Source organism: Hemitrygon akajei, chromosome 6 (genome assembly GCF_048418815.1).
Source record: "Hemitrygon akajei chromosome 6, sHemAka1.3, whole genome shotgun sequence".
Lineage (NCBI taxonomy): Eukaryota > Metazoa > Chordata > Chondrichthyes > Myliobatiformes > Dasyatidae > Hemitrygon > Hemitrygon akajei.
In genome coordinates this window covers 78,588,608-78,616,102 of record NC_133129.1, presented here as the reverse complement: position 1 = coordinate 78,616,102, position 27,495 = coordinate 78,588,608, and the positions used below count along the sequence as shown (strand labels likewise).

The 27,495-nt window shown below is 41.9% G+C and overlaps 1 protein-coding gene across 3 annotated transcripts in view; it reads right to left on the bottom strand.

Moving 5' to 3' along the window:
- Positions 1-27,495, bottom strand: part of chrna8 (cholinergic receptor, nicotinic, alpha 8) — a 364,842-nt gene that overhangs the window by 51,200 nt on the left and 286,147 nt on the right. For all 3 annotated transcript variants that reach the window (XM_073048652.1, XM_073048653.1, XM_073048654.1), the window contains exons 6-8: positions 25,626-25,793; positions 16,779-16,973; positions 1,973-2,059 (exon numbers count right to left, since the gene is read on the bottom strand). In XM_073048652.1, the coding sequence (XP_072904753.1) occupies positions 1,973-2,059; positions 16,779-16,973; positions 25,626-25,793 (450 nt within the window). The remainder of the gene's footprint in view (positions 1-1,972; positions 2,060-16,778; positions 16,974-25,625; positions 25,794-27,495) is intronic.

Sequence of the window (27,495 nt, the reverse complement as noted above, 5' to 3'; positions counted from 1 at the left end):
CAGGATAGGCTCCGCAGGTTTGGTAACCGAAACCCACTCCTATTTCCTTGAATGTTCTTCTTGCTTGTGTCCTCTTCTATCTGGGTAGTTTTTGGTCCTCAATGTTGAATTTAACAACTTCAAGTAACTCACTTCCACTGTTTATATTAAAACTGGCCAGTTCTGCTGAAGGCTATCCAGCTGTAATCTTAGGTCCGTTTTTCTCTCTGCTCTACCGTGGTTGGACCTGTTGGGCATTTCCTTCAGCTCTGTGTTTGGCAGCTTTTACATATTCACTTTATAATATTTTCTCTTTTTAACCTCCCATATTAACCTTAACAACCAGATAACTATCAAAAACCTATTACCATGGAAACTTCAGTCTCCAATGGAGTTTGACAAGCCATTTCCCTTGGTTTGCAAAGTCTAGAATTGTGATCACAATTTCTGGATATAGGGAAATAAATTTGGAAATTAGATGAGAAGAAATCTCGTCAGTCAAAAGATGATGAAATTTTGCGATTTGCTCCCACTGAGGGAGTAGAAGCCAAGACACTGACCATGTTTAATAAAGCTAGATTTTTTTGTTCTAGCTGAAGAAGGCAGAAGTAGGTGGAGGTGAATGGGGTTCATGTAATGAGATGGATGGACAGCACAGTGATGTGAATATTAGAAATGTTCCCTCACAGCTCCACTTCTGTCCCATATCCCAGAAGTGTGGTTTGGTAGGCTGATGTAAATTGCCTCTAGTGCATCAATGGTTTGTAAAATCTGTGGGAGTTGTTGGAATAAATGCAAAATATAATGATATTAGCATAAGATTAGTGTAAATCTGTGTTGATGGCCTGTGCAGACTCAGTGGTCAGAAAGGCCTATATTCCTGCTCTATGACTCTCTGATTCTATGGCTTAATCATCAGCCATGCTCTCACTGGTGATAGCTCAAACACCAAGTGGCCTTTCCCATTTCTGTTTTTCCATTTACTGTGTATGTTTTATTAATCGGTATATCATAAATTCCTTTCACACAGCCTGAACTATGTACATATTTCTATTTTGCATGTTACAAAATAATTATGGTTTCATATCAGAGGTTAAAATGCCAAAATCCCATTACATCTACAAGACAACTTCAAGGAGCAATGCCTTAGGGATGCGGCATCCATCAGTAAGGACACCACCACCCAGGACATGCCCTCTTCACTTTACCATCGGGAAGGAGGTACAGAGGTCTGAAGACGCATACTCAGTGATTCAAGAACAACTTCTTCCCCTTTGCCATCTGATTTCTGAATGGACCCATGAACACGACCTCATCACATCTTTATTTCTATTTTTTTGCACTACTTATTTTAACAACTATTTAATAGACATGGTATATACTTACAGTAATTCTGATTGTGTTCTCTATATTTATCATGTGTTTCATTTTACTGCTGCCATAAAGTTAACAAATTTCACAACATATGCCGATGATATTAAACCTAATTTTGATTCTGATTCTGCATCGCTCTACCTCCCCTTTTGCTCTGCCATCTGCTTTCTCTCTCTCTCACACACACACACACCATTCTGCAGGAATGTGAGGAAAATGGTCAATACTTGCCTATTAGGACCCTTTGTTTTACATAGATCTGTGGAATTCTTTCAATAGCAATTAAGTTTCTAATCCATCCTCAGATTTGTGGATTTTACCTATTTTAATCTTCCACTGCTTATTTTGATGATTTTTTTTACAGGTAAGTCAGAAGTTTCAGTGCTGGCAAACTTGATGGAAGGACACTAGCTTCAGAAGAAAGTGATTCTAGTCAAATAAATTAATATGGGTTAGAAAGCCCAGAAATTTCTTGCTCACACATTATTCACCCAAAAATTATATAGAGGGACTATCTACATTTTACACAACATTGGTCATGGTAGAACACTTACAATTCACAACCAGCATTCAATCAAATTGACAAATGCCAATATGACATGAGTGACGACACACTTACCAATCAATGGGACTGAGTCAGATGTTGCTGGCATTATCTCAGCCACTAGCAGCATAAATACAGTTAGAGACAACAGCACAGTGATTCCTGTAAGAGATAAAAGGAGGTGGAGTAACACAGGGTTTCAAAGTTCTATAGTAGAGTCTAAAACTTGCATGAATGCTATTTGCTTGAAGTAAGGACTACCTTGAAACTATCTGAAATAAAAACTGCCTTGATGCTCCTTTTGTGCCAATTCAGCCAGGATAAATGGTTACTAAGGACTCTTTAAGGGGGCATAGAACATCCATACTTACAGGTTACATATGTTTTTGTGGTATTTATGGACTCTTGTTGTCCTGATTCAGGTGGAACAAGTTAGCCCAACTCTCCACCAGATGATACAACACAGGCTTTGTCTCACCAACGTAATGCCATTTCAAAGCTCATAGATGAACTTATTATACCAATCCTGGAACTGCATTTATACTCCCAACACATTCAGTATAAACCCTTGGCTCCGGATTGATTATCAACACAGAAAACCTCGGAATCAGTGTGCAAGTGGAGAGTAAGCTAAGGCGCAGTTCAAGGTTCACTCAGTTCACTCTTTAAGAAGGGAGGAAGGCAAAAAGGAAACTATAGGCCAGTTAGCCTAACCTCAGTGGTTGGGAAATTGTCTGAGTCTATAAGGAAGAGGTTTCGAGGTACCTGGAGACTAATGATAAAGTAAGTCAAAGTCAGCATGGTTTCTGTAAAGGGAAATCTCGTCTGACAAGTCTGATAAGAGTTCATTGAAGAAGTAACAAGCAGGGTGGACAAAGGAGAGGCAGTGGATGTCATTTATTTGCATTTTCAGATGGCATTTGATAGGGTGCCACACATAAGGCTGCTCAACAAGATAAAATACAGGATTTATACTGGCATGGATAGAGGAATGGCTGACAGGCAGGAGGCAACAAGTGGGAATAAAGGGGGCCTTTTTTGGTTGGTTGCCGGTGACTAGTGGTTTTCCTCAGGGGTCACCACTAGTGACTGCTACTTCTTACATTGTTTGTCAGTGATTTGGATAATGGAATTGTTGGCTTTGTGGCTAAGTTTGCGGATGAAACAAAGGTAGGTGGAGGGGTAGGTAGTGTTGAGGAAATAATGTGATTGCAGTGAAGGGAATTAGGAAAGCCAGGAGTGGCCATGACAAGTAGGATTAAGGAGAGTCCCAAGGCATTTTGTACATACATCAAGAGCAAAAGGATAATTAAGGAGAGGGTGCGACCACTCAAGGATAAGAGGGGAACATTTGCTTGGATGTGGAAAATGTGAGTGAGGTACTTAAGTATTTGCTTCAGTATTTGCCAAGGAAAAGGATATGGAGGACCAGGAGATCAGGGCTGAGTTTATACATATATCATCCGCAAACTTGATGACACAGCTTGAGCTGGATCCTGCAACACAGTCACACGTCAGCAGTGAGAACAACAGCGGGCTGAGCGCACAGCCTTGGGGAGCACCAGTACTTAGCGTAATGGGACAAGAGATTTTGCTGCCCACACAGACTGACTGTGGCCTTACTATTAGGAAGTCCAATATCTAATTGCTGAGGGAGGAGTTGAGACCAGGCGATGGCAGTTTCCCCACCAGTTTCTGGGGTATGATGGTGTTGAATGCCAAACTGAAGTCTATAAACAGCAGTCTGGCCTATGAGACCCCAGTTTCCAGGTGGTACAGGACGGAGTGCAGGGCAGAGGCTATTGCATCATCAGTGGATTGTTCGAACTGGAAAGGTCCAATGAAGCTGGGAGAGAGGCTTTAATGTGTTCCATAACCCAGCTGCTCAAAGCATTTCATAATGGTTGATGTTAATACCACCAGATGATAGTCATTTAGGCAGGTTACTGATGCCTTCTTTGGCACTGGAATGCTGGTTGCCACCTTGAAAACCGAGGGGGCAATGGATTGTTGTAGGAGTGTTGAATATATCCACCAGTACCTCCATCCTTTTAGAACCTGACCTGATATATTATTGAGCTCTGAAGCTTTACATTGGTTGACTCTAGCTAGGGTCTTCCTCACCTCAGCTTCAGCCAGACGGAGTGTCTGCTCCCATGTGAGGAACGGCACTTCCTCACCAGCCCTTTGTTTTGTGCATCAAACCGGACATAGAAAACGTTCAGCCTCTCAGGGAGTGAAGCATCCTGGTCACTGATGCGCAGGATAGACTCACAATCTGTAATCCTCTGACTTCTCTACCACATGCGCTTTGTGTCTCTTATATCGCAGAAGTGGCTGTAAATTCTCTGAGAATGCTCCCATTTTGGCCTTGCTGGTGGAGCGGGAAAGCGCAGTTCTTGCTTCCCTGAAAGCTGTCACATCCCCTGATCTAAAGACAGCATCACGATCCCTCAGCCTGGCATGGACCTCTGCAGTAAGCCATGGCTTCTGATTTGCCCTCACCCAGATGTGCTTCGTGATGGTAACATCCTCAGTACGCTTCTCTATGCAGCTGGTAACAGAATCCACATATTACTCAAATTTAACACAGTTGCCATAGGTCGTAGCCTCCCGGAACATTCTCCAGTTCGTATTTTGCAGAGATTTCACCCTCAGGCCAGGTTTTCATCATCTTTAGAAACAGTCTGACCCATTTGATCACTGGTTTGTATGCTGGAATTAACATGACAGATAAGTGATCTGAGAGTCCAATGTGGGGTCAAGAGACTGCTTTATAAGCTCCTGTTATGTCAGTGTAAACCAAGTCTAGTGTATTTTCACCTATACTAGCAAAATCAATGTGCTATGAATTTAGGCAGAACTATTTTTAGGTTTACATGGTTAAAATCACCTGCGATAATGAAGATACTATTGGGGTGTTTGGTTTGAAAATCACTGATGGAACGATAGAGTTCACACAGTGCCTTGCCAACATTGGCAGAGGGTTTGGAATGTTGTTCACTTCAATTGTTTACATGATTTGTGTTTTTTTTTCTTTCCCTTGCACATCAGGTGTTGGTCTTTTATTTTTTATTCTTTAATTTGGGCTCTTTCAGGTTTCTTGCCTTGTGGCTACCTGTAAGGAAACAAATCTCAAGGTTATATCATTTATACATTCTTTGATAATAAATGTACTTTGAATCTTTGAATGGCCTGTTCCTGTTCAGTGAAGTTCTAATCTTATTAAATGGCAAGGGAGTCTCAGCGGCCAAAAAGAGTATCCTAGATAATTTAATCCTTAAATATACTAATGTGTCTGATGCTGTAAACGTAGAACCAATGTTCAAAGTCAATTTATTATCAAAGCACACATGTCACCATATACAATACTAAGATTCATTTTCTTGCAGGCATACTCAATAAATCCATAGATTAAAAACCATAACAGTTATCCCTTTGTTGAAGAGCCTGATGCTTGAGGGATAATTACTGTTCCTGAACATGGTGGTGTGAGCCCTGAGGCTCCTGTTACCTTCTTCCTGATGGCAGTAGCGAGATGAGAGCATGTCCTGAGTAGTGGGAGTTTCTGATGAAGGAGGCTGCGTTCCAGTGACGGTGTTTCGTGCAGATTTGTTCAATGGTGGGGAGGGGTTTACCCATGATGGACCGGACTGGACTGCCTGCTCGTTACCTTTCATAGGATTTTCTGCTGAAGAGCATTGGTGCTTCCATACCAGGCTGTGATGCAACCGGTCAATACTCTCTCCACTACACATCTATAGAAGTTTGTCAAAGTATTAGATGTCATGCTGAATCCTTGTAAACTCTGAAGGAAGTAGAAGTGCTGCTATGCTTTCTTTGTAACTGCAGTTATGTGCTGGACCCAGGACAGGTCCTCTGAAATAACAACACAGAGGAATTTAAATTTCCTGATCCTCTCTGCCTCCGATTCTCCGATGAAGACTGGCTCATGGACCTCTGGTTTCTTTCTCCTGAAGTCAATAATCAGCTGCTTAGTCTTCCTGACATTGAGAGAAAGGTTGTTGTTCTGGCACCAGTCAGCCAGATTTTCAATCTCCCTCCTATATGCCGATTCAACACAACTAGAAAATAATTGAACAGGAAATAAAGCTTATTTATCCATTATGGTTCCTTAAAAGAGTTAGTTCAACGTCCCTGATCTCTGTACATCCCTGCAATTTTCTCTCTCCAGGTATTTATACTGTTTTGGGATGTGGGCACTGCTAGCAAGGCCAGAATTTATTGTTCAATTCCAATGTAACTTGCACAGTTGGTGGTACCCTGTGAGTCTGCTCTGTATTAAAAAGAAAACCCTGAATCTTCTTTCTTTACATGTTGGAATGGAGCAAAACAGATGAAACCCTGTTGCGTCATTCCTTTGTCATTTCCTATCTGTTTGTTTTGGCAATTAGTTCAAATTGGTTACCTCTGGTGCTGGAAATGGTTTCCAACTGTTCTCTCCGTTTATTACCAGCTCTCATCATTTTCAACCCACTTGACCTTCTCCTGCTCCAAGAAGTACAATCTCACTTTCTCTTGAGACACTCTGTAGCCTTGTGCAGTTACTTACAGCAACTCATGCAAGGATATCAATTTACTTTGACACCATACATCAAATTCGATTTGCACATTAACAAAGTGCAATGGGCTGGAAAGACAGAAAGCAGTAACAGGAAGTTACTACTTCTTGAGCTAGGCTTTCTGTAAAAGATAAACTAAAACTGCTATTAAACTCCTCTCGGACTTCCAGCCAGGTATATCACAAAGAAGAGAAAATCTGCGGATGCTGGAAATCCAATCAACACGCACAAAATGCTGGAGCAACTCAGCCGGCCAGGCAGCATCTATGGAAAAGAATATTGTTGATGTTTCGGGACAAAACCCTTCATTAGTTCTGCCAGCATTTTGTGTGTGCAGCCAGGTCCAGTACCCACTGGAAGCCCGAGAAGAAGTTTTTTGTCACATCCACTGGGAAAGCATTAGATCCTTTTTCACAGGTATTGCTAAATCAGGAAATAGTGAAATCCATGGCAGGACAGCAAACATGTATTTGCTAATATGCAAGTTTAATACAGAATGGATTAGCAGGAAAGGTTTGCACAAGTATTAAGAACATGACTAATTCTTGCATCATCTCTCTGGTCATGGATTTACAATGCAAAATAATGATCCATTTGTTCTTATTCTGCTTTTGCTTAGATAATGGCTTAAAATAAACCAAACACCCTGTTGTATTTGGAGGAGCAAGGCAATGGTAAGAATATTTATCAAATATTTTTCATTTGTCTTCATAAAATTATAGACACGAAACCTCCAGGAATGGTGGAGAATGACTGGGCCAGGGTAAATGAGGTGTTTAAAGAAATCAGCTTGAACAAAAACCCCGGTAGTGAGGAATTAATGAGAATGAAAGCTGATAAATCACCAGGATCTGACAATCTTTATCTCAGGGCTTTGCAACAATTGTCTATGGAAACAGAAGATTTACAGGTTGTCATCATCCAATATTTCATAGTTGTACATACATTTCATGGTTAAAAGGTAGCAAAACTAAGTTCACTAATGTTATTCCAATAGCCCTATGGCTAAATTCTCCATTGTTCCAGTTTCTGGCACAAAGTAGGGTAATAAATTACATTAAAAACTGTCATATGCATACAAACTTGTGCTTGTTCAATCCTCTTCAGCCATTCATCATATATTAAAATTGCACATTTGTTGCAGGCTGTTTACAAAACTTCCAAATTATTCGTTTCTGAATTAATCTCTACAATCTGCAGCCTGTAATTTCCCGTTAAGCAATATACTTTTGCACAGCTTGTTGTCTTGTGCACATTAGTTGTTTGTCCGTCCCATTGTGTGTGGTCTTTCATTGATTCTATTATATTTATTGGATTTACTGTGTACGCCCACAAGAAAATGAATCACAGGGCTTATAGGGTGACATACATGTACTTTAATAATGAATTTACTTTGAACTTTGCAGATTATATCATGCGAAACATGGGCATCTGAGATAACATATCAGACTGCTAAATTAGGTACGAAAGTTCACTTCTACATATGCTATTCTCCACATTATTGTGCATATTACTGCAATATTCAAATGATATGAAGAACCATTGGAGGTTCTCTCATTCCTTGCATCCACTTGTCTCTTTTCCTTGAAGACATTTGTCCCTCTGCTCAAATACAGTCCTTGAAGGTTAATGTTCACCCTCCAGCCTAAGATTTTACAAATGAAATAGGGTAGATTTGAATGCAGTTTATCAGATATCTCTGGCAACTCATTCAAGCACAGATATCTTTTGTGACACATTCAAGCAAAGGACTGTATAGGAATTCTTAAACAGTGTTCATTTTTACTTTAGCACTTTAGAGATACATCAGACTGGGCAATTTTTATCGATAATATGTAGCACAATCAGGTGATTTGAAGATGAAATATTTGTAATGAGTACATGTCCCCAGAGAAACTGATGAGCCCATTAAATTCTCATCTAGTGTCTGCTGCCTGTACAAATGTAACATTACTCCTGATATTTTATGTAGTAATATTTCAGAAAAATTAAGATGTAGCTTTTCCCTTTCAAGAGCCAAGAAGGTGATATCTGTGTAATTGCAAATTGAGCTTTTTTTGTGTGTGTTTTTTGAACCCATATATTTTTCATGTGTATGTTTTGTTTAATTAAACAGAACTATTTACTATAAAACTGATTGTGACTCTTACTCTGGAAAAGCTATGCTGCTGAGCATGTACCGTTGTGATGATATTATCGATTGTTCATGCACATGGATAATGAATGACCATGTGACTGGCAGAATGAACATGCTGACGTTGTGATGGAAAGTAACAGCAAAATTACAGAGGAGGAATTTGTCTGACCTCATCTATTGAATGATATTTTCATGTTTTTCTATGTATATGATTTCTTCAAGAGAAGTCTGGCCAAAAATCGAGTAAGTAACAATGGTAAGCAATATTAATGTGAAAATTGATGAGTGTGTTTAGCAAAGTAAAAATTCCATTTCACATTCTGAATTTCCAGACCCTTCTTATTGATTTATTTCACTCAAACAGCATCTTACCATTATCCTCCCTGATTAAAAAAAACTGTTGAATTTGCTCATTATTTTCCATAAATTTGCCATAGCAATTTAACGATTTTGATATTAAATGGAAAATTAAAAGCAGTAACTAGTTTCTCATTTAAATACCACGTTGTCATACTCAACTGGATTTTATTTCAGATGACATCCAGTAAAACCTCAGAGTGAACTGAAATACTGTTCATCAATGTATGAAACAATTGCCTTTGGTACACATTATGCTATAGGATATTTACAGATGTCATCTGATAATGTAATTACATTTCATAACTCTGTTAAAAGTTGTATTCACCAGGGTGAATGCAGATGGAAGTACAAGATTGGGTTGAGGGAGGGCTGAGAGTGAGAAACATCAAAAAACAGCAACTCTTCTTGCATGTGAGAGTTACACTTAGGCCAATAAAAAGAAGTGAGATCGAAGGGCAGCGGTTATTGGGGGAGCTGACATTGTTGGAATGCACTGAGTATTTGGTGAGAAGAGGTGGAGGCCATTTTGGATCAGCCATTGTGTGAGTGAGCCAGTGGAGGAGATGAAGATCAAAGGCTCTGACTTGAGATGCTTCAACATGGAGGCACAAGTGAGCAGCAGGTAAGGAGAGGTATGCTTTTTTTAATATAGCAGCTAATTAAAAAGATGCCAAATAAAATAAAATAGGATGCAGAATCAGGTGATGTGTTGCAGCTGCATGATGTGGGCGAAGGTGGACCCCATTGTGGTTCCTGGTGACCACGTCCGCAGCAAGTGTTGGTTGTTCGATGAATTCAGGCTCAAAGTTTTGACCTGGAAGCCAGACTTCAAACACTACAGTCCCCCAGGGAACTGGAAAATTACACGGACCCTGTTTCAGGAGGCAATCACTCCCAGGAGTTTAACTACTGCAAATTTGTTATGTGGCCAGGGCTAAGAGTGTGAACTGTGAGCAAGGCAGGTAAGAAGATCAAAAGGCTACTGCCAATCCCAGCATGTAAAGTCTGGCCCTGGCAGATTGAGCGGAGGAGACCGGTTAATGGTCCAATGGTCAAGAAGGCAGGCGTTGTGGAGCGCTAAGAGCATGACAAGACACTTAGACGTCCTGGTCATCCAATGCAGCAGGAGAGGTCTCTGGCCGTAACAGTTGTCCGTGCCACTGGATCAAGGTCTCTTCTGCCGAGAGAGTGGGATTGCCCAGTGCAATGGCTGTTTAACTTAAAACTCTATCACGCACAGGTTTCTGTTGTGTGATTCATCTCAGTCCAAACTCAACTCGTCGAGCCCTGCGGCGATGGGGGAGTGGCGAAGCAGCAGCTGGAGATGACCACTGGCGGTTGTAGTCATAAACCTGCTCGTAAGCTGCCTTTGGACCAGTGGTCGTTTGTCTCTGTACCCGGGGCAGTAGAGATGTCCGGCAGTGTCCAGGGTGACTGGGCAGCCCTTTTTAAGACAGCACTGCCCACCCTCGTATGAGGGAGGGGGTTAGAAAAGGTACCGCAAACATTGCCTGCCCCACAGCATCTGGCTAGCTAACCGCGGCTGGCGGATCATCTCCTTAGCGGTCGACATGTATCAAGAAAATCAAATCAAAGGAAACTCATCTTTGGAGCCTGGAACGCCTGCATCTTGCTGGATAGAGACAAGGTGGCAAGGCCTGGAAGACGAACAGCACTCATAGCGGCTGAACTTCGCCGTTATCGCATTGACATCGCTGCACTCAGTGAGACCAGGCTTGCAGACGAGGGTTCATTACAGGAAGCAGTGAGTGGATAGACGTTCTTTTGGGAAGGGAAACCACAGACTGATGACAGGATCCACGGAGTAGGTTTTGTAATCAAAACTGTTGAGCTGAAGAACATCCCTACTCTACCCGCTGGAATAAATGAATGTATCATGAATTTCCGCTTTCCTCTCAGCGAGTCCTAGTGTATCACCATTGTCAGTGTCTATGCACCAACCCTCGTGAGTCCAGACAAAGACAAGAAGAGTTTCAACAAGGACCTGGACCAGACTATTCGAACAACACCCACCAGCGACAAACTCATCATCTTGGGCGACTTCAATGGTAGGGTGGGGACAGACAGTGACAACTGGGACGGTGTCCTTGGAAGACATGGGGTGGGAAAGCTAAACAGTAGTGGCCTGTTGCTTCTGAGCAAGTGTGCTGAGCGCAACCTGTGCATCACTAACACGATGTTCAGACTTGCAAACAACCTGGTTGCATCCCAGGTCCAAACACTGGCACCTACTTGACTATATCACAGTACGCCAGTGTGACCTTCAGGACGTCACCATCACCCGGGCCATGCGAAGTGCTGAGTGTTGGACAGATCATAGACTGGTTCGGTCGGTCCTCAATCTGCACATAGCCCCTTTGCATCATAAGCAACCAAAGACTGCCAGAATGTCATTTAACATGGGCAGACAGCAAGACCCAGGTCAGGTCCAATGTTTTCAAGATGTACTTAATGAAAAACTCTCTGGCAATTTACTGCTTGTGGGAACCTGTTCTGAAAAGTGGACGCAGTTCAAAGATGTTATCACACAGACTGCAACAACTGTACTTGGACTGAAAACCCAAGTGCATCAAGACTGAACACGAGGAAATCTGCAGATGCTGGAAATTCAAACAACAACACATACAAAATGCTGGTGGAACACAGCAGGCCAGGCAGCATCCTGACAAAGGGTCTCGGCCCGAAACGTCGACAGCGCTTCTCCCTATAGATGCTGCCTGGCCTGCTGTGTTCCACCAGCATTTTGTGTGTGTTGTTGCATCAAGACTGGTTTGATGAAAACCACAAGACCATCTCAGCAGGCCTTGAGGCCAAGAACAAGGCCTATGTAGACTGGCAGAATGACCCATCCTCTGTCTCAAAGAAAGACAAGTTTAAACACCTGCAGTCCAAAGTACAAGCGGAACTGTGAGAAATGCAGGACGAGGGGTGGCAGAGAAAGGCTGACCAGGTGGAACGCCATGCAGACATGCACGCCACCAGAGAGTTCTTCAGCACCATAAAGTCCGTTTATGGTCCTTCTAATCAGGGTGCTCCCCCTTGCTATCATCTGATCCTAATCAAAGACCAGGAAGGACTGAAAAACCGCTGGGCTGAACACTTTTCCAACCTACTCAATAGGCCGTCCACAGTTCATCCTGACTCTTACAGCAGATCCCTTAGCAGCCAGTCCTGGATGGCCTAGACCTGCCGCCCTCTACTGGTAAGATCAAGAAAGCGCTCTCTCAGATGAACTCAAATAAAGCAACAGGGCAGGATGACATTCCTGACGAGATCTACAAAGCATTAGATCTACAATGGCTTCCAGGCGTTCCAAGACATCTGGATCACAGAGGAGATGCCTAATGCCTCGCCAGCTGCTCTATAGTGAACTGGAGACTGGAAAGAGACTTCAAGGTCATCCACGCACTACAAAGACACTGTGAAGGAAACCCTACGCTACTGTGACATCCAGCCAAGGGAACTAGAAGCTGCGGCTGCTGACAGAACCCACTAGCAAGCCCTGTGCTATGAAGCCTACACCAGTTTTGAAGATAGGCGCTGCCAAAAACTGATGGAAAACCATGAGCAACATCACAGAACAGCAGCCACAATTGTTACAACAACGGACTTCCAGTGCCCCCATTGTGCTAGACTCTGCGCTTCGAGACTGGGACTGCAGAGCCACCTTCGTGTTCACAGATGAACTACACAACAGCGTGTCTTCTTCGAATCTGAAGGACTACCACTATCTGACCTGCAGAGGGATTGAGAGCGGGAAGGGAAAGATCCAGTTTTCATGGTCCGTGTGGGTACCAATGATGTAGGGAAAATAAAGAAAGGTGTTCTGCAGAGGGAATTTGAGCAGCTGGGCACTAACTTAAATCACAGAATCAAAAAGTAATAATCTCTAGATTGTTACCTAAGCCATGTGCAAATTGGTACATACAGTTAATAAGATCAGACGTACAGCTTGAAGATCGGTGTAGGAGTAGTGGGTTTGAATTTTTGAGACAGTGGCAATAGTATTGGGGAAAGGTGGGAGCAGTTCTGGTGGGACAGGCTCCACTTGAGCCATGCTGGAACCAGAATCTTGGCAAATTGTGAAACTCGGGCTGTGGGTAGGCTTTAAACAAATTAATGGGAGGGGGTTCAACAGCGTGGAAAAGTATGGATAAAGTAAAAGGGAAGGAGAATGCAAAAGAGGTAATGGAAACTTTCACAATAAGGAGTAAGCCAAAAAGTTTAGAAAGGGATCAGAATTTAACTTCTTAAAAAGCGAGTAAAAGAGAGGCAAGAGTAGATTTCAAACCACTGGAAAATGACAATGGAAAGATCGTAACTGGGGACAAAGAAATGGCAGATGAACTGAATAAGTATTTTCCATCAGTCTTCTCTGTGGAAGACACCAGAAAAATGCCAGAAATTTGAGTGTATAGGGGGCAAATCTGAGTGTAGTTGCTATTACTAAGGAGAAGGTACATCAACCAATTGGTAAATCAAGGCATCTGGACCTTGTTGTCTAGAAGCTGTTTTACCACTCACCTGAGTGACTTCTTCAGTTCTGATCCATGGTGGGTAGTTTTCCTGCTTATGAACTCTGAGTTGTTTAAGGGTATTGCAATCATATGAGGGTAATTAAAGGTCACAGAGATAATGAGAGGATCATTAGTCTCATCTTTCATGAATGGAGATGTGAACTGTTGTGGAGACCCCGGGGTGGAGATGATAGGACTCCATTGTAAGTAGCTGATAGGTGGTGTTGTACCCCACCTCCTCTGTTCCAGTTTGATGAAGATGGCTTCTTTAACCCCTCTTTCAAACCACCTGTCCTCCCTGTCCAAAGTGTGCACATTGTTATCATCGATGGAGTGTCCCTTGTCCTTTGGGGGTGTCCTCTTGACCTGAGGTGTTAGCCCTCCTATGTTGGGCCATCTGTTTGTGAAGTGCTTGTTTTGTCACACCGATATACAGATCTGTGGAGCTCTCATTGCATTGGATAGCATATACAATATTGCTCTGTTTATGTTTGGGTGTAGGATCCTTGGGGTGGACAAGTTTCTGTCTGCACGTGCTTGTGGGTTCGGTGTTTGTTGAAAATCTTTCTGAGTTTCTCTGAAACTCCAGCCACATATTGGATGACTATGTTTTTCTATCTCTTTGCTGCTTACCGCTCTGCTGGGCTGATGTCTCTGCTGTTTTTTTTTGCTGTCTTGATGAAAGGCACTTAAGGTAGCCACAAGCTTTCAAGGCTTCTCTCTAATACTTGCGCTCTTTGTCTTTAGCTGTAATGTTGGTGGGCACATTCTCAGCGTGATGATGTAGTGTTCTGATAACCCCTAACTTAAGTTCTAATGGGTGATGAGAGTCAAACCATAGATACTTTTTCCTGTAAACTTCAATATCTAAATGTCCATTTCCTTTGGAAAGTACTGCACAGTCTAAAAGGGCCAGTCTCTTGTTCCCGAAGCCTTCTCGTGTAAATTTGATGTTATTATCCACTGTTGTTCTATGAAGGCTTGCACCTCATGAATTTGATTTTAACACAGGTGTCATCCACATACCTGAACCAATGACTGGGTGATGTTCCATGGAAGGTGTTCAAGGCTGTCCTTTCCACTTCATCCATGTATAAGTTGGCTACAATAGGAGACACCAGTGAACCCATGGTACAACCGTGTTTCTGCCTGTAGAAGACATCTTTGTATTTGAAGTAGGTAGTGTTGAGACAGAGGTCGAGTGAAGTACATACCTGATCCAGGTTGAGTGTGGTTCTACTGTCCAGGGTACTATCCTGATACAGCTTTTTTCTTACTGTCTTGATAGCTTCAGAAGTGGGCACAGATGTGAATAAAGACGTAACATCATATGACACCATGGTCTTGACTGCGTTCAGCTTCAGATGCTGAACTTTCTCGACAAATTCCATGGAATTTTGGATGTAGTGTGGAGTTACAGATCAAAGGGGTGAGAATAGTGGTAAGGTAATTCATAATGTTGTATGTAACTGAGTTAATCCTGCTCACAACTGGCCTGAGAGGGACTTCTTGCTTTAAATAACTCACAGTTTATAAGCCATAAAACTATGCACCATGGATCAGGACTGAAGAAGCCTCTTAGATGAGTGGTGAAACATCTTCTTGAGAACACAGTAAGTCCAGTTGACTTGATTTACTACTGGTTAATATACAATGACCTGCATGAATGAGAACCTTCATACAATAAGGAGAAGGTACTTTAGAATCTGAAAGATCTGATGTTAGATAAGTCACATGGACCAGAAGGACTCCAATCCAGTAACTGAAGAGATTGAGGAGGGATTATTAATGACCTTTCAAAAATCACTAGGTTCTGGAGGAGTGGAAAACTCCAAATGTCACTCCACTCTTAAAGAGGGAGAGTGGCAAAAGACAGGAAGTTGTTCAGCCGTGTACAAATCTTGGAATTCATCTACTGTTGACTAGGATCCTTTGTATTCTCCAGAATTCTACTCCACTTTGTCACAGTCCACTTCCATTATCAGCACATGGAATTAGCAAAAAGTGAGCGGCAGTCTGAAAGCAAACATACCAAAACATTCCCCATTCTTCTCCCCTCCACTTGTAGCACCCTATCCCATTAAAACCATTCCTAACGTGCAGCTTCAGCAGTGAACGTCATGATGTTTGTGAGTGATGCGGTGAGTAAAAATGGAAGTGCATTATAAAGCTGGACTGCTAGGACTGGGAAATGGAAGATAAGCAGGCAAGGGTTGAAAGATTGAGTATGAAGACTGGAATATTTTATATTTGTTGTCCATATGAAGTGTCATTGGAGTTTGAGCTAGATATGATCAATTAATTAAAGTATATTGCAAATTACAGAAGCTACGTTATTATTATTTTGTTCTTGAAGACAACTAAATAATAAGCTTTATTGAGTACTGGTTCTGTTTTTTTTTGTGTAGTGTGTATTCTTTCAACTCCCCAAGTTCGGGCTGTAAACCTCATTACAGTAAAATTCTGTGCATCTGGCATGTTTGGGTCTTTAGTATTACTTGGCTAACAGATTTTTCAATCTAGTAGATGGCTGTGAATTAATACTTGAACACATTTTTAATTCCCTTTCTTTTAAAATGTTACACATTGGAATGGTTAATGCTGTAAGATTGAAGGGAGCATGACAAACAGTAACAGATGAGCTGAAAGGGAGCCAGAGCCCAGGAAGGTGGGAAGGGAGTGTGGAAATTAGGGCACAGTGTTTGAAAGAGGATTTAGCTTGGTGTCTTGGAATGGAATGCAAGAACTATGGATTTGATGCTTGAAAGAGTGTGTGGGAACCAGAATCCCAGTAAATGGACAGGCTCTAGAGGAAACGGGGTTTTGGTAAGTCAGAAAGGAGCACAGGAACCAGGGCCATGGGGAGCAGCCATTTGATTCCAGAAGAAATGGTGGGGCAGAGGGGAAATATGAGAAATAAACATGATGGAACTGGGCAGTGAGAGAACATCTAGGAAGATGGGATCACAATTGAGATGGAATATAGAGAGCCACTGTCTGCATTGATCTACCTAATGGTTGATCTGATCTGATTTAGTTGTTGCATTCAAAATAGAAAGCATTAATGCTCCTGTACTAATTACAATTGCTTCATGAAGTGCAAACGTTCAGATGAAAATTCAAGAGTCTTCTGCATTTTACAATAGAATCCAACTGGTTTTTTTTTAAGGATTTTATGTTAGGCTTTTTTCTCTCAGCACAGTTTATACTTTCCATCCAAATGCCCCAAAATACTAAAAAAGAATTAATGATTCAGACTCTACCTAATGAAATTTTCTCTCCGGAATCTGCTGGTAATAGGAACACCAGAAGTGCCAACCCAGATATTAGGACGCATGGGATCAGTAGGTTTAGTCCATAATAAAGTGTACGCCTGCGCATCATGACTGTGTAGGTCACGTCTGGGTAGGGCTCATCACAGCACTCGTAGCGGAGTTCATTCCTTTTCCCAGGTACTCCTGCAACACAATAATCACAGGCATTTTGCTTTTCCAGTAAAACCACAATTCATCACTTTACGTAGAACACTATCCTACAGGAGAAGGCAGAAAACATTTCAATCAACTACCATTGGATTGGGGTGGTTAATTTCTATTTGATGGTATAGTATAATGTGTTCTTAAAATGTCTAATAGTTCCAAATCAATCAAGTCTGGAGGGAAGTATGATGGTCTATGGATTTCTGATGCCAGCATTAGATTATCTCAGAGTCATGCTGGACACATTTTCTGGAAAGAATTGTCCGCTCATTTTATCAAATTATATCAGATTTTGTGGTGATGAATTAGCATATAGGAGGGATATTGAAAATCTGATTGGGTAGTGCCACAACAACAACCCTTCAATCAATATCAGCAAAAACAAAGAGCTTATTATTGATAACAGGAGGACAAAGCCAGAAGTCCATGAGCCAGTCCTTATTAAGGGAATGGAGAATGTCCGAAGCTTTGGCATGTCACCAAAAAACTTAGTACACAGTAGAGTGTACCCTAATTGCTTGTTTCATAGCCTGGTATGGAAAAACAAATGGCCTGGAACAGAACAGACTACAGAAAGTGGTGGAAACAGCCCAGTTCATCACAGGCAAAGCCCTCCCCAACATTTACTCAAAGTGCTATCACAAGACGCAACATTCATCAACAAAGACACTCATCATCCAGGCTATACTTTCTTTACAAATACAGAAGCCTTAGGTCCCACACTATCAGGATCAGAAACAGTTATTACCCAACAACAGGTTCCTGAACTAACATAGATAACTTCATTGACCACTACTCTGAACTGATACAGGATGCAGTAAGAGGCTGGGAGTGGATAGGAGGAAGACAAAAAGGGTTGAAGAGGTAGGAATCTAAGTGGAGAGGAGAGTGGACTGTGGAAGAAAGGGAAGGAGGAGGGGAATTAGAGGGAGGTGATGGTCAAGTGAGGAGAAGAGAAGAGGTGAGAGGGTAGCCAGAATAGGAAAGAAAAAGGAAGGGGGAGTGAAGAAATCACCGGTAATTGGAGGAATAGATGTTTGGAGGCTACCTAGATGCAATGTGAGCAGTTGCCTTTTGAGGTGGACAGTGTGAAGCTGCTTGATGAAGTCTTTCCTCCAATGTGCTTTAGGTATCACTGATGTAGAGGAGTCCACACCAGATTATCTCAACAGACTTGCAGGTGAAGTGCCGCCTCACCTGGAGGGGTTGTTTGGGGCCCTGAATGTTGGTGAAGGACGAGGTACTGTATAGGGGCAGGTTTTACACTTGTCCCGCTTTTAGGGTTAAGGCACAGGAGGGAGATCAGTGGGGAGGTAGAAGTGGAGAAGAGAGTCACACAAAGAGTAATCACAATGGAAGGTGGCGGGGGTGTTGAGAGTTGGGGAGAGTGAAAGATGTGCATTGGAAATAAGGTATTTATGGAGAATAATGTGCTGGATACAGACGCTCATGCGGTGGTAGTTAAGAATAAAGGAAAGGCTATCCCTGATCTGGGGGCACGAGGACAGTGTGAGGGCAGATGTGTGGGAAATGGAGGAGATGCAGGTGAGAGCAGCGTCGATTGTAGTAGAAGGGGAACCCCATTCTTTGAAATTAGAGGACATCTCGGATGTTCTACTCTGTCAAGTCTCATTCTGAGAACAGGTATGGTGGAGACAGAGAAATTGAGAGAAGGACCTCTCAGATGTTTTTAGCATTTTTAGCCTGGAGGTAAAATTCACCAGTTATTGAGAAGGCAGGTAGAGCTTTGATTTAAATAATGATCGAAAGAGCATAGCCCACAACAGAGTAGCATTTGATCAGTGATTCCCAAAATATTTTGGGTCACCATTCCTTTTGCTCCCAGACCACATTCCCAGAGTCCTCTCTCCCTTTCCGTTCATTACAGAAGAACTATAAGAAATTTTGATTTATGATGCACAGTGAAAGAAAATAGGAATTGCAAATTCAAAGCTGTGACAAATTATTACAAAAATATTCAAATGTGTTTAAAGGTACAAATAAAATTATTTGTTTATTAAATCACAGTAAAAACAATTTTTATTGACAATTTTAGAATGTATATTAACAGTCCAACTATTCACTACTTCATTGTTTATTCAACTTTCAATGAGATGGATAGGCTTGGTGTGGTGATATCAGCTTCTCAGTGTGAGGCTGAATGTTACACAGAAGGAGTCTCAAGATCCCCATTTTCAGTAATTTGCATGTTCAGTTTTGTTCCTTTGAAAGAAGTTGGCCGACTGCACTGAAACTGCGCTCCACTTAATATGATGTTAGAAAGGCAATAAAGAACACCTTGACCTTTCCCACTGTGCAGGACAGCACTCTGAGATTTCTTTTTTCCAACCAAAAGTCTTTATATGACTTCGAATCTCAGCTTCAGCTCAAAGTAATGTTGCAGCGAGATCTGTTCTTCCTCCATCCTTCCTGTTAACTCCTCATTACAAGTGTTCAGGAATGGATTTATTACTTAATCTGGAATTTGGATCGAGAGAAGATCCTGAAATCTCTCTGACATGTTTTTATGCAGCTCAACCAGATGGGCGCAGTATACTTGAAGATCATTATTTAATATTCTTTCTTCCTCTTCCAACTCAGAGAGGCTCATAAGTTGGAAAAGGTTGCTAAGGTCACTGTTGCACATAAATAGGGTTAGCTCGGATAGAACTGTGGAGATAACTGATTTGATTTTGATAAAATTCACATTATTTCCTTGCAATTGGAGAATGATTTTCTTCTGTGAATTTGTGAATAAGTAATTCTAACTAATAAGCAATGTCATGCTGAACATTCTTGAGTTTATTATCGAAAGAAGCATTCGAGTTTCAAAGAATTTTATCACAGTTTCTAAAAGCACATAAAAGTGACTCAGGCCATTTCTTTTTGAGAGGCATCTGATATATCTGATATAACTGAAATAACAGGTTTGTTATCATGGGTGACTTTAACTTCCCTAATACTGATTGGCACTTCATTAGTTCCAAGGGTTTAGATGGGGCAGAGTTTGTTAAGTGTGTCCAGGATGGATTCCTGTCACAGTATGTTGACAGGCCGACTAGGGGGAATGCCATACCAGATCTAGTATTAGGTAATGAACTGGGTCAGGTCACAGATCTGTCAGTGGGTGAGCATCTGGGGGCCAATGATCACCGCTCCCTGACCTTTAGCATTATTATGGAAAAGGATAGAATCAGAGAGGACAGGAACATTTTTAATTGGGGAAGGGCAAATTATGAGGCTATAAGGCTAGAACTTGCGGGTGTGAATTGGGATGATGTTTCTGCAGGGAAATGTACTATGGACATGTGGTCAATGTTTAGGGATATCTTGCAGGATGTTAGGGATAAATTTGTCCCAGTGAGGAAGATAAAGAATGGTAGGGTGAAGGAACCATGGGTGACAAGTGAAGTGGAAAATCTAGTCAGGTGGAAGAAGGCAGCATACATGAGGTTTAGGAAGCAAGGATCAGATGGGTCTATTGAGGAATGTAGGGTAGCAAGAAAGGAGCTTAAGAAGAGGCTGAGAAGAGCAAGAAGGGGGCATGAGAAAGCCTTGGCGAGTAGGGTAAAGGAAAACCCCAAGGCATTCTTCAATTATGTGAACAACAAAAGGATGACAGGAGTAAAGGTAGGACTGATTAGAGATAAAAGTGGGAAGATGTGCCTGGAGGCTGTGGAAGTGAGCGAGGTCCTCAATGAATACTTCTCTTCGGTATTCACCAATGAGAGGGAACTTGATGACGGTGAGGACAATATGAGTGAGGTTGATGTTCTGGAGAATGTTGATATTAAAGGAGAGGAGGTGTTGGAGTTGTTAAAATACATTAGGACGGTTAAGTCCCTGGGGCCCGATGGAATATTCCCCAGGCTGCTCCACGAGGCGAGGGAAGAGATTGCTGAGCCTCTGGCTAGGATCTTTATGTCCTCGTTGTCCACAGGAATGGTACCGGAGGATTGGAGGGAGGCGAATGTTGTCCCCTTGTTCAAAAAAAGTAGTAGGGATAGTCCGGGTAATTATAGACCAGTGAGCCTTACGTCTGTGGTGGGAAAGCTGTTGGAAAAGATTCTTAGAGATAGGATCTATGGGCATTTAGAGAATCATGGTCTGATCAGGGATAGTCAGCATGGCTTTGTGAAGGACAGATCATGCCTAACAAACCTGATAGAGTTTTTTGAGAAGGTGATCAGGCATATAGATGAGGGTAGTGTAGTGGATGTGATCTACATGGATTTTAGTAAGGCATTTGACAAGGTTCCACACGGTAGGCTTATTCAGAAAGTCAGAAGGCATGGGATCCAGGGAAGTTTGGCCAGGTAGATTCAGAATTGGCTTGCCTGCAGAAGGCAGAGGGTTGTGGTGGAGGGAGTACATTAAGGTTGGAGGGTTGTGACTAGTGGTGTCCCACAAGGATCTATTCTGGGACCTCTACTTTTTGTGATTTTTATTAACAACCTGGATGTGGGGGTAAAAGGGTGGGTTGGCAAGTTTGCAGATGACACAAAAGTTGGTGGTGTTGTAGATAGTGTAGAGGATTGTTGAAGATTGCAGAGAGACATTGATAGGACGCAGAAGTGGGCTGAGCAGTGGCATATGGAGTTCAACACGAAGAAGTGTGAGGTGGTACACTTTGGAAGGACCAACTCCAAGGATACTTGGTAGTGTGGAGGAGCAGAGGGATCTGGGGGTACATGTCCACGGATCCCTGAAAGTTGCCTCACAGGTAGATAGGGTAGTTAATGAAGCTTATGGGGTATTAGCTTTCATAAGTTGAGGGATAGAGTTTAAGAGATGTGATGTAATGATGCAGCTCTATAAAACTCTAGTTAGGCCACACTTGGAGTACTGTGTCCAGTTCTGGTTGCCTCACTATAGGAAGGATGTGGAAGCATTGGAAAGGGTACAGAGGAGATTTACCAGGATGTTGCATGGTTTAGAGAGTATGGATTATGATCAGAGATTAAGGGAGCTAGGGCTTTACTCTTTGGAGAGCAGGAGGATGAGAGGAGACATGATAGAGGTGTACAAGATATTAAGAGGAATAGATAGAGTGGACAGCCAGCGCCTCTTCCCCAGGGCACCACTGCTCAGTACAAGAGGACATGGCTTTCAGGTAAGGAGAGGGAAGTTCAAGAGGGATACTAGAGGAAGGTTTTTCACTTAGAGAGTGGTTGGTGCGTGGAATGCACTAACTGAGTCAATGGTGGAGGCAGATACTCTAGTGAAATTTAAGAGACTACTAGACAGGTATATGGAGGAATTTAAGGTGGGGGATTATATGGGAAACAGGGTTTAAGGGTTGGCACAACATTGTGGGCTGAAGGGCCTGTAATGTGCTGTACTATTCTATGTTCTACGTTAAAGAAGCTGTAATAAAGAAATCATTAGCAATTATTCATTTTGTACCACAATTTTGAATAGCAGAATGAGATTAAGTAGGAAGGAGGGATAAGAGCCCAATCTGAAGTGCATTAGAATTGTCTATTGTTGGGTATAAATGGCAAAGGTCTTTAACATAAAAGTTGCTGGCAAAGCTTCACTATAGGAAGGATGTGGAAGCATTGGAAAGGGTACAGAGGAGATTTACCAGGATGTTGCATGGTTTAGAGAGTATGGATTATGATCAGAGATTAAGGGAGCTAGGGCTTTACTCTTTGGAGAGCAGGAGGATGAGAGGAGACATGATAGAGGTGTACAAGATATTAAGAGGAATAGATAGAGTGGACAGCCAGCGCCTCTTCCCCAGGGCACCACTGCTCAGTACAAGAGGACATGGCTTTAAGTTAAGGGGAGGGAAGTTCAAGGGGGATACTAGAGGAAGGTTTTTCACTCAGAGAGTGGTTGGTGCGTGGAATGCACCGCCTGAGTCAGTGGTGGAGGCAGACACACTGGTGAAGTTTAAGAGACTAATAGACAAGTATATGGAGGAATTTAAGGTGGGGGGTTTTATGTGAGGCAGGGTTTGAGGGTCAGCACAACATTGTGGGCCAAAGGGCCTGTAATGTGCTGTACTATTCTATGTTCTATGATATCTGTGTGCAACAGCAAGCATTCAAACTGTCATCATTCTCAATATAAAGCTCTCAAAATAAATGAGAATTCAGAGCATGCAACTTGCTATTATTTACCATTTTGATAACAGTATGTAATGATTGGTGCAGCTGACCACTTGGGATTTTTTGTGACAACATATTGTCTGCGAATTGCACAGTGAATGGTAAGTATCTTAGGTACACCTTTTTGGTAAGGAAGTAATAACCTCTCATGGTAGCATCATGTCATTGATGATGCCCCATTTGTTGCAGAAACAAGAATGTTGGTGAGTGGGATGTCCTTCTTTTTGAAAAATTGGTCAACAACTCAAAATATTGACTTCCCCTTCACATCTGTTTCTAGTCCTCTTGGAAATAACAACTAATGAATCATGGTTTCATTTCTTATGAAGAAAAAAAACCAAGAAGTAAAGGTTTGTTGCTTAGCAAAGTTGACTCATCCATCTGCATAACAAATACTGCTGTCCTAAGTAGTTTGCAGAATAAGTCTTCCACATTCTCAGGCATTTCATCAATTCATCTTAGGACAAAGTTATCGCTGAGTGGAATCACTTTAATCACTTGATCTGATGATGTACAAAAACAGACTCAGAACGTCCCTTTTAGTGGCCTCTGTCGATCGTGGTCGACCATGGCGACGCAAGCCAGGGCAGAGTTGATATGGAGATTCGTCTGTTGCCCAGGCAGTGGGACCCCCCCCCCCCCCACTCTCCATGCTGATGACAGGTCCAAAGGAATGACGAAAGTCGATACAGTTTGGTGCCAGCAGCATCGCAGGAGTTGCCGTGCCGGGGCTGGGTACAGCAGTCAGCCGCCTTCGGGTCTTCGACTCTAGATTTTTCCTCGGGGTTTACTCCTAAAGCCTTTCCAGTGAGTGGGTATAGCCGCAAGGCAGCAGGGGTTTGAAATTGGAGTTTTCCCTCTCCTAGATGAGCTACCATCCGTGGTTAATGAGCACCATTTGCCCAGAGCAACTGGTTTTAAGGCACTAGTGATCTGCCTTTGCCCCTTCTCCTGTCGGTGAGAACAGCTCCACCGGGCATAAGAACTATGCCACACATGAAGGCCAGGAGCTGGACTTGGTTGTCAGAGGCTGTTTGAGATGCACGCCATGTAGAGCATTTGTTTAGCAGTCGGAGCTCGTCCCCACTACCACCCTTCGGCTATGACTACCCTTGGACTTTGTCTATGACTACCTACCTTACTGCTGGCAGAATCAGTTCTCCAATTGATTTAGAAATGAGCAATGAAATGTTGTATGAAGCAGGCAAACTGTTACTCACTGTTTTGTTGTGAAGTGCTGGGAAACATGTTCTGAAGTGTCTTCTGTTTATGAAAAGTTTTCACAAAGTGACTTAAAATAAGCCAAGATCTTGTTTGCATTATCAGATGTTATTACTCTTCAAATGTTCAAGGAGCCTGGATGGTTTTATTGCCTCATTTGAAAAAAATTCTTTTTCACACCAGACACATTAGCTGTTGTTGGTTGATTGGGGCTGGTATAAATCCGTATTTTAGATTCTCCACATTATATTGTCTATATTGCATTTTCCTTTGGTCCACTTTGACTGTTTTTGTTATGATTAAAGACCACAGTCAATCACTTATTGTTTAAGTCCAACCACTGCAATCAATAAAGGGGAAAGTTCTGATGTTATCATAGCTCAGGCAAAACTGGCTTCTTTGCCTGAAGGTACCTAGAGTGAGGCACCAACTTCTTGGTTGGGCCATGGGTTACAGAAGTGCTGTCGAGATTATTTGTAACAGGAGATTCTGAACTTTACCCCATTGAACGCCATTGCCTACTTCATAGGCATTGAGTCACTGTGTGATTTGAGCATGAGAATTGTATTAGCTTACACTGTACCACAATAATGAATGCAAATAATGTGCAGGCTGGGCCCGGAGATAATACAATTTACTCAATACAGCATCATATGATATGCCAAATAGAGAAGTGTCACATTGCTTTTCAACAAGTGTTGGTGCATGGCCAAGTGTTTAAGGCTTTGGGCTGGTGATCTGAAGGTTGTCAGTTCGAGCCTCAGCCATGTGTGTCCTTGAGCAAGCCACTTACCCACACACTGCTCCTGCATGTTTATAGCCCAGTGGCAGTGGTTGGTGCAGTATGGACAAGACAAGTCAAAAATGTGCTTTGAGCAAAGTCTAAGAGAATGGTGGGTTAGCAAGAAATGAAGAGATTACGTGATCACTGTAACAAACTATGAGTCACTGAGGGTCAAGTGCCTGTAATAAGTAATTCATTTCTGAAATTAATCCTGTCATTCCTCAGCTACCCCCCTCCTCACCACCCCCTTTATCTTTATCTCCTCCTTAGAAACTCTGACCACCCCAGGAGCTAAGTATTGCCTGCTTTGGGATCCACTGGTCTAGCTAATGTGCTCTCTGTCTGGAGTAGAATTTTCTAATGCTCTATCACTATTAGGCCACAACAGAGGGAAAGAACAAAGTGATATCTGTGTACATACCCTGCCCTAATTCTAATGCAGTCTTTACTCTCCTTCCTTCTCAGTTCATGTTGTGCAAAATGAATCTACTTTCAGGAAATTAAGCTTACCAACAAGGTCCCATTCTCCATTGGGTATATAAGTAGAAATATCAGCTTCCATCATCTGCAGGTCCAATAGCCAGCCATCATGTGTCCAGGAACCAAATTTCAAATCGCATCTCTGGACATCAAAGGGGAACCAGCGAACATCAATGTAGCAGGTGCTCTTCAGAATACCTATTTAGAACAAGGATAATAAAGCAGATGATTTTAATTTTTATCATAGCTCAGTATCATTTCAAGTCTTTAACAGTCCTTTTGTTTGGAAAGGGAAGGCCCAAACTTTAGGACTTTCAAGAGCTTGGAAAACGTGTAGTAGTTATCTCGGATTTACTCTCTGTGTCACTAGAGAGTACTTTTTATCATTAGCAATGATAAAAAATGCAGGTTAGTTTGTAGTTAGAAGCATAGCACAAAATAAGGGCTGCATATTTCTGGGAGAATGGGATCTGTTCTAGAATGAGAGCAACCTGTCAAAATAACCTTGGGAAAGAGATACAACAGTGTGTTTGGGGTGCATTTAAACTAAACTGGCAAAGGGAAGGCCATCCACAAACTCCAGTCTCTCTTCTCCCCTCCACCGTCATTCAGAAGATGCAAAAGCCTGAGTGTGCATATAATCAGACTCAAGAACAGCTTCTACCCTGCTGTTAAATGATTCTGCTACAGAATTAATCAAATACAGAAAGTTGTAAATTAGTCAGCTCCATTTTGGGTACTAGGCTCTGTAGTATCCAAGACATCTTTAGGGAGCAGTGCCTTGGAAAGGTGGCGTCCATCATTAAGGACCCCCATCACCCAGGACATACCCTCTTCTCATTGTTACCATCAGGAAGGAAGTATAGAAACCTGAAGGCACACACTCAGTGATTCAGGAATAGCTTCTTCCCCTCTGCCATTTGACTCCTAAATGGACATTGAACCCATGAACACTACCTCACTTTTTTTTAATATGATTTCTGCTTTTGCACTATGTTTAATTAAACTACTAATACACACATATATATATATTTACTGTAATTGACCTGTTTATTTATTGCTATATTATAGTGCATTGCATTTTATTATTGCTGAAAAGTTAACAAATTTTACATTTCACAACATTTGCCGATGATATTAAACCTGATTCTGATTCCCAAGTACAATAAAATGGACTCTTGATCTCACAATCTACTCCGTTATGATCTTGTCCTTTATTGTCTACCTGTACTGAACTTTTTTTTCTATAGCTCTAGTACTTTATTCTACATTCTATTATTGCTTTTCCAAGTACTACCTCAGTGTACTGTGTGATGATTTGATCTACATGAACAGTGTGCAAGACACTATCTCAGTACATATGATATTAATAATAAACCAATTTCAAATCTAATTTCAAAACAGTGCAGCTGCTCAAAACCTCTGGAGTAGGAAGTAGTAAAGCATTAAATAGGAACAAAGTAAAAAAAATATGAAAAGATTAAAACAGGGTTAGAACCCAGAATATATAGTAAGATTGGAGAATCACTGAGACTTAGTGTTTATAACAATGACAACAAAAAACTGCTGAAGGAACCCAATAATCAGGCAGCATCTGTGGAGGGAAATGGATAGTTAAGTTTTGGATGTAGACCCTTCAACTCTTAGTATCGGCTGTCTTGCCTCTCTCTTTCAGTCCTGGTTGAGGGAATTGACCCAAAACATTGATCATCCATTTCACCTTCACAGATGCTCTCTGGCCAGAAGAGCTCCCCAGCTTCTTGTTTATTGTTGCAGATTACGGTATCTGCAATCTTTTGTGTCACTGTGTAACTGAAATGTAACTGAAAAATGTCAGGAATAGGAATATGTGCAGAAAAGAGTGGGGGAAAGGAAAATTAATGGGCGATGGAAAATTAAA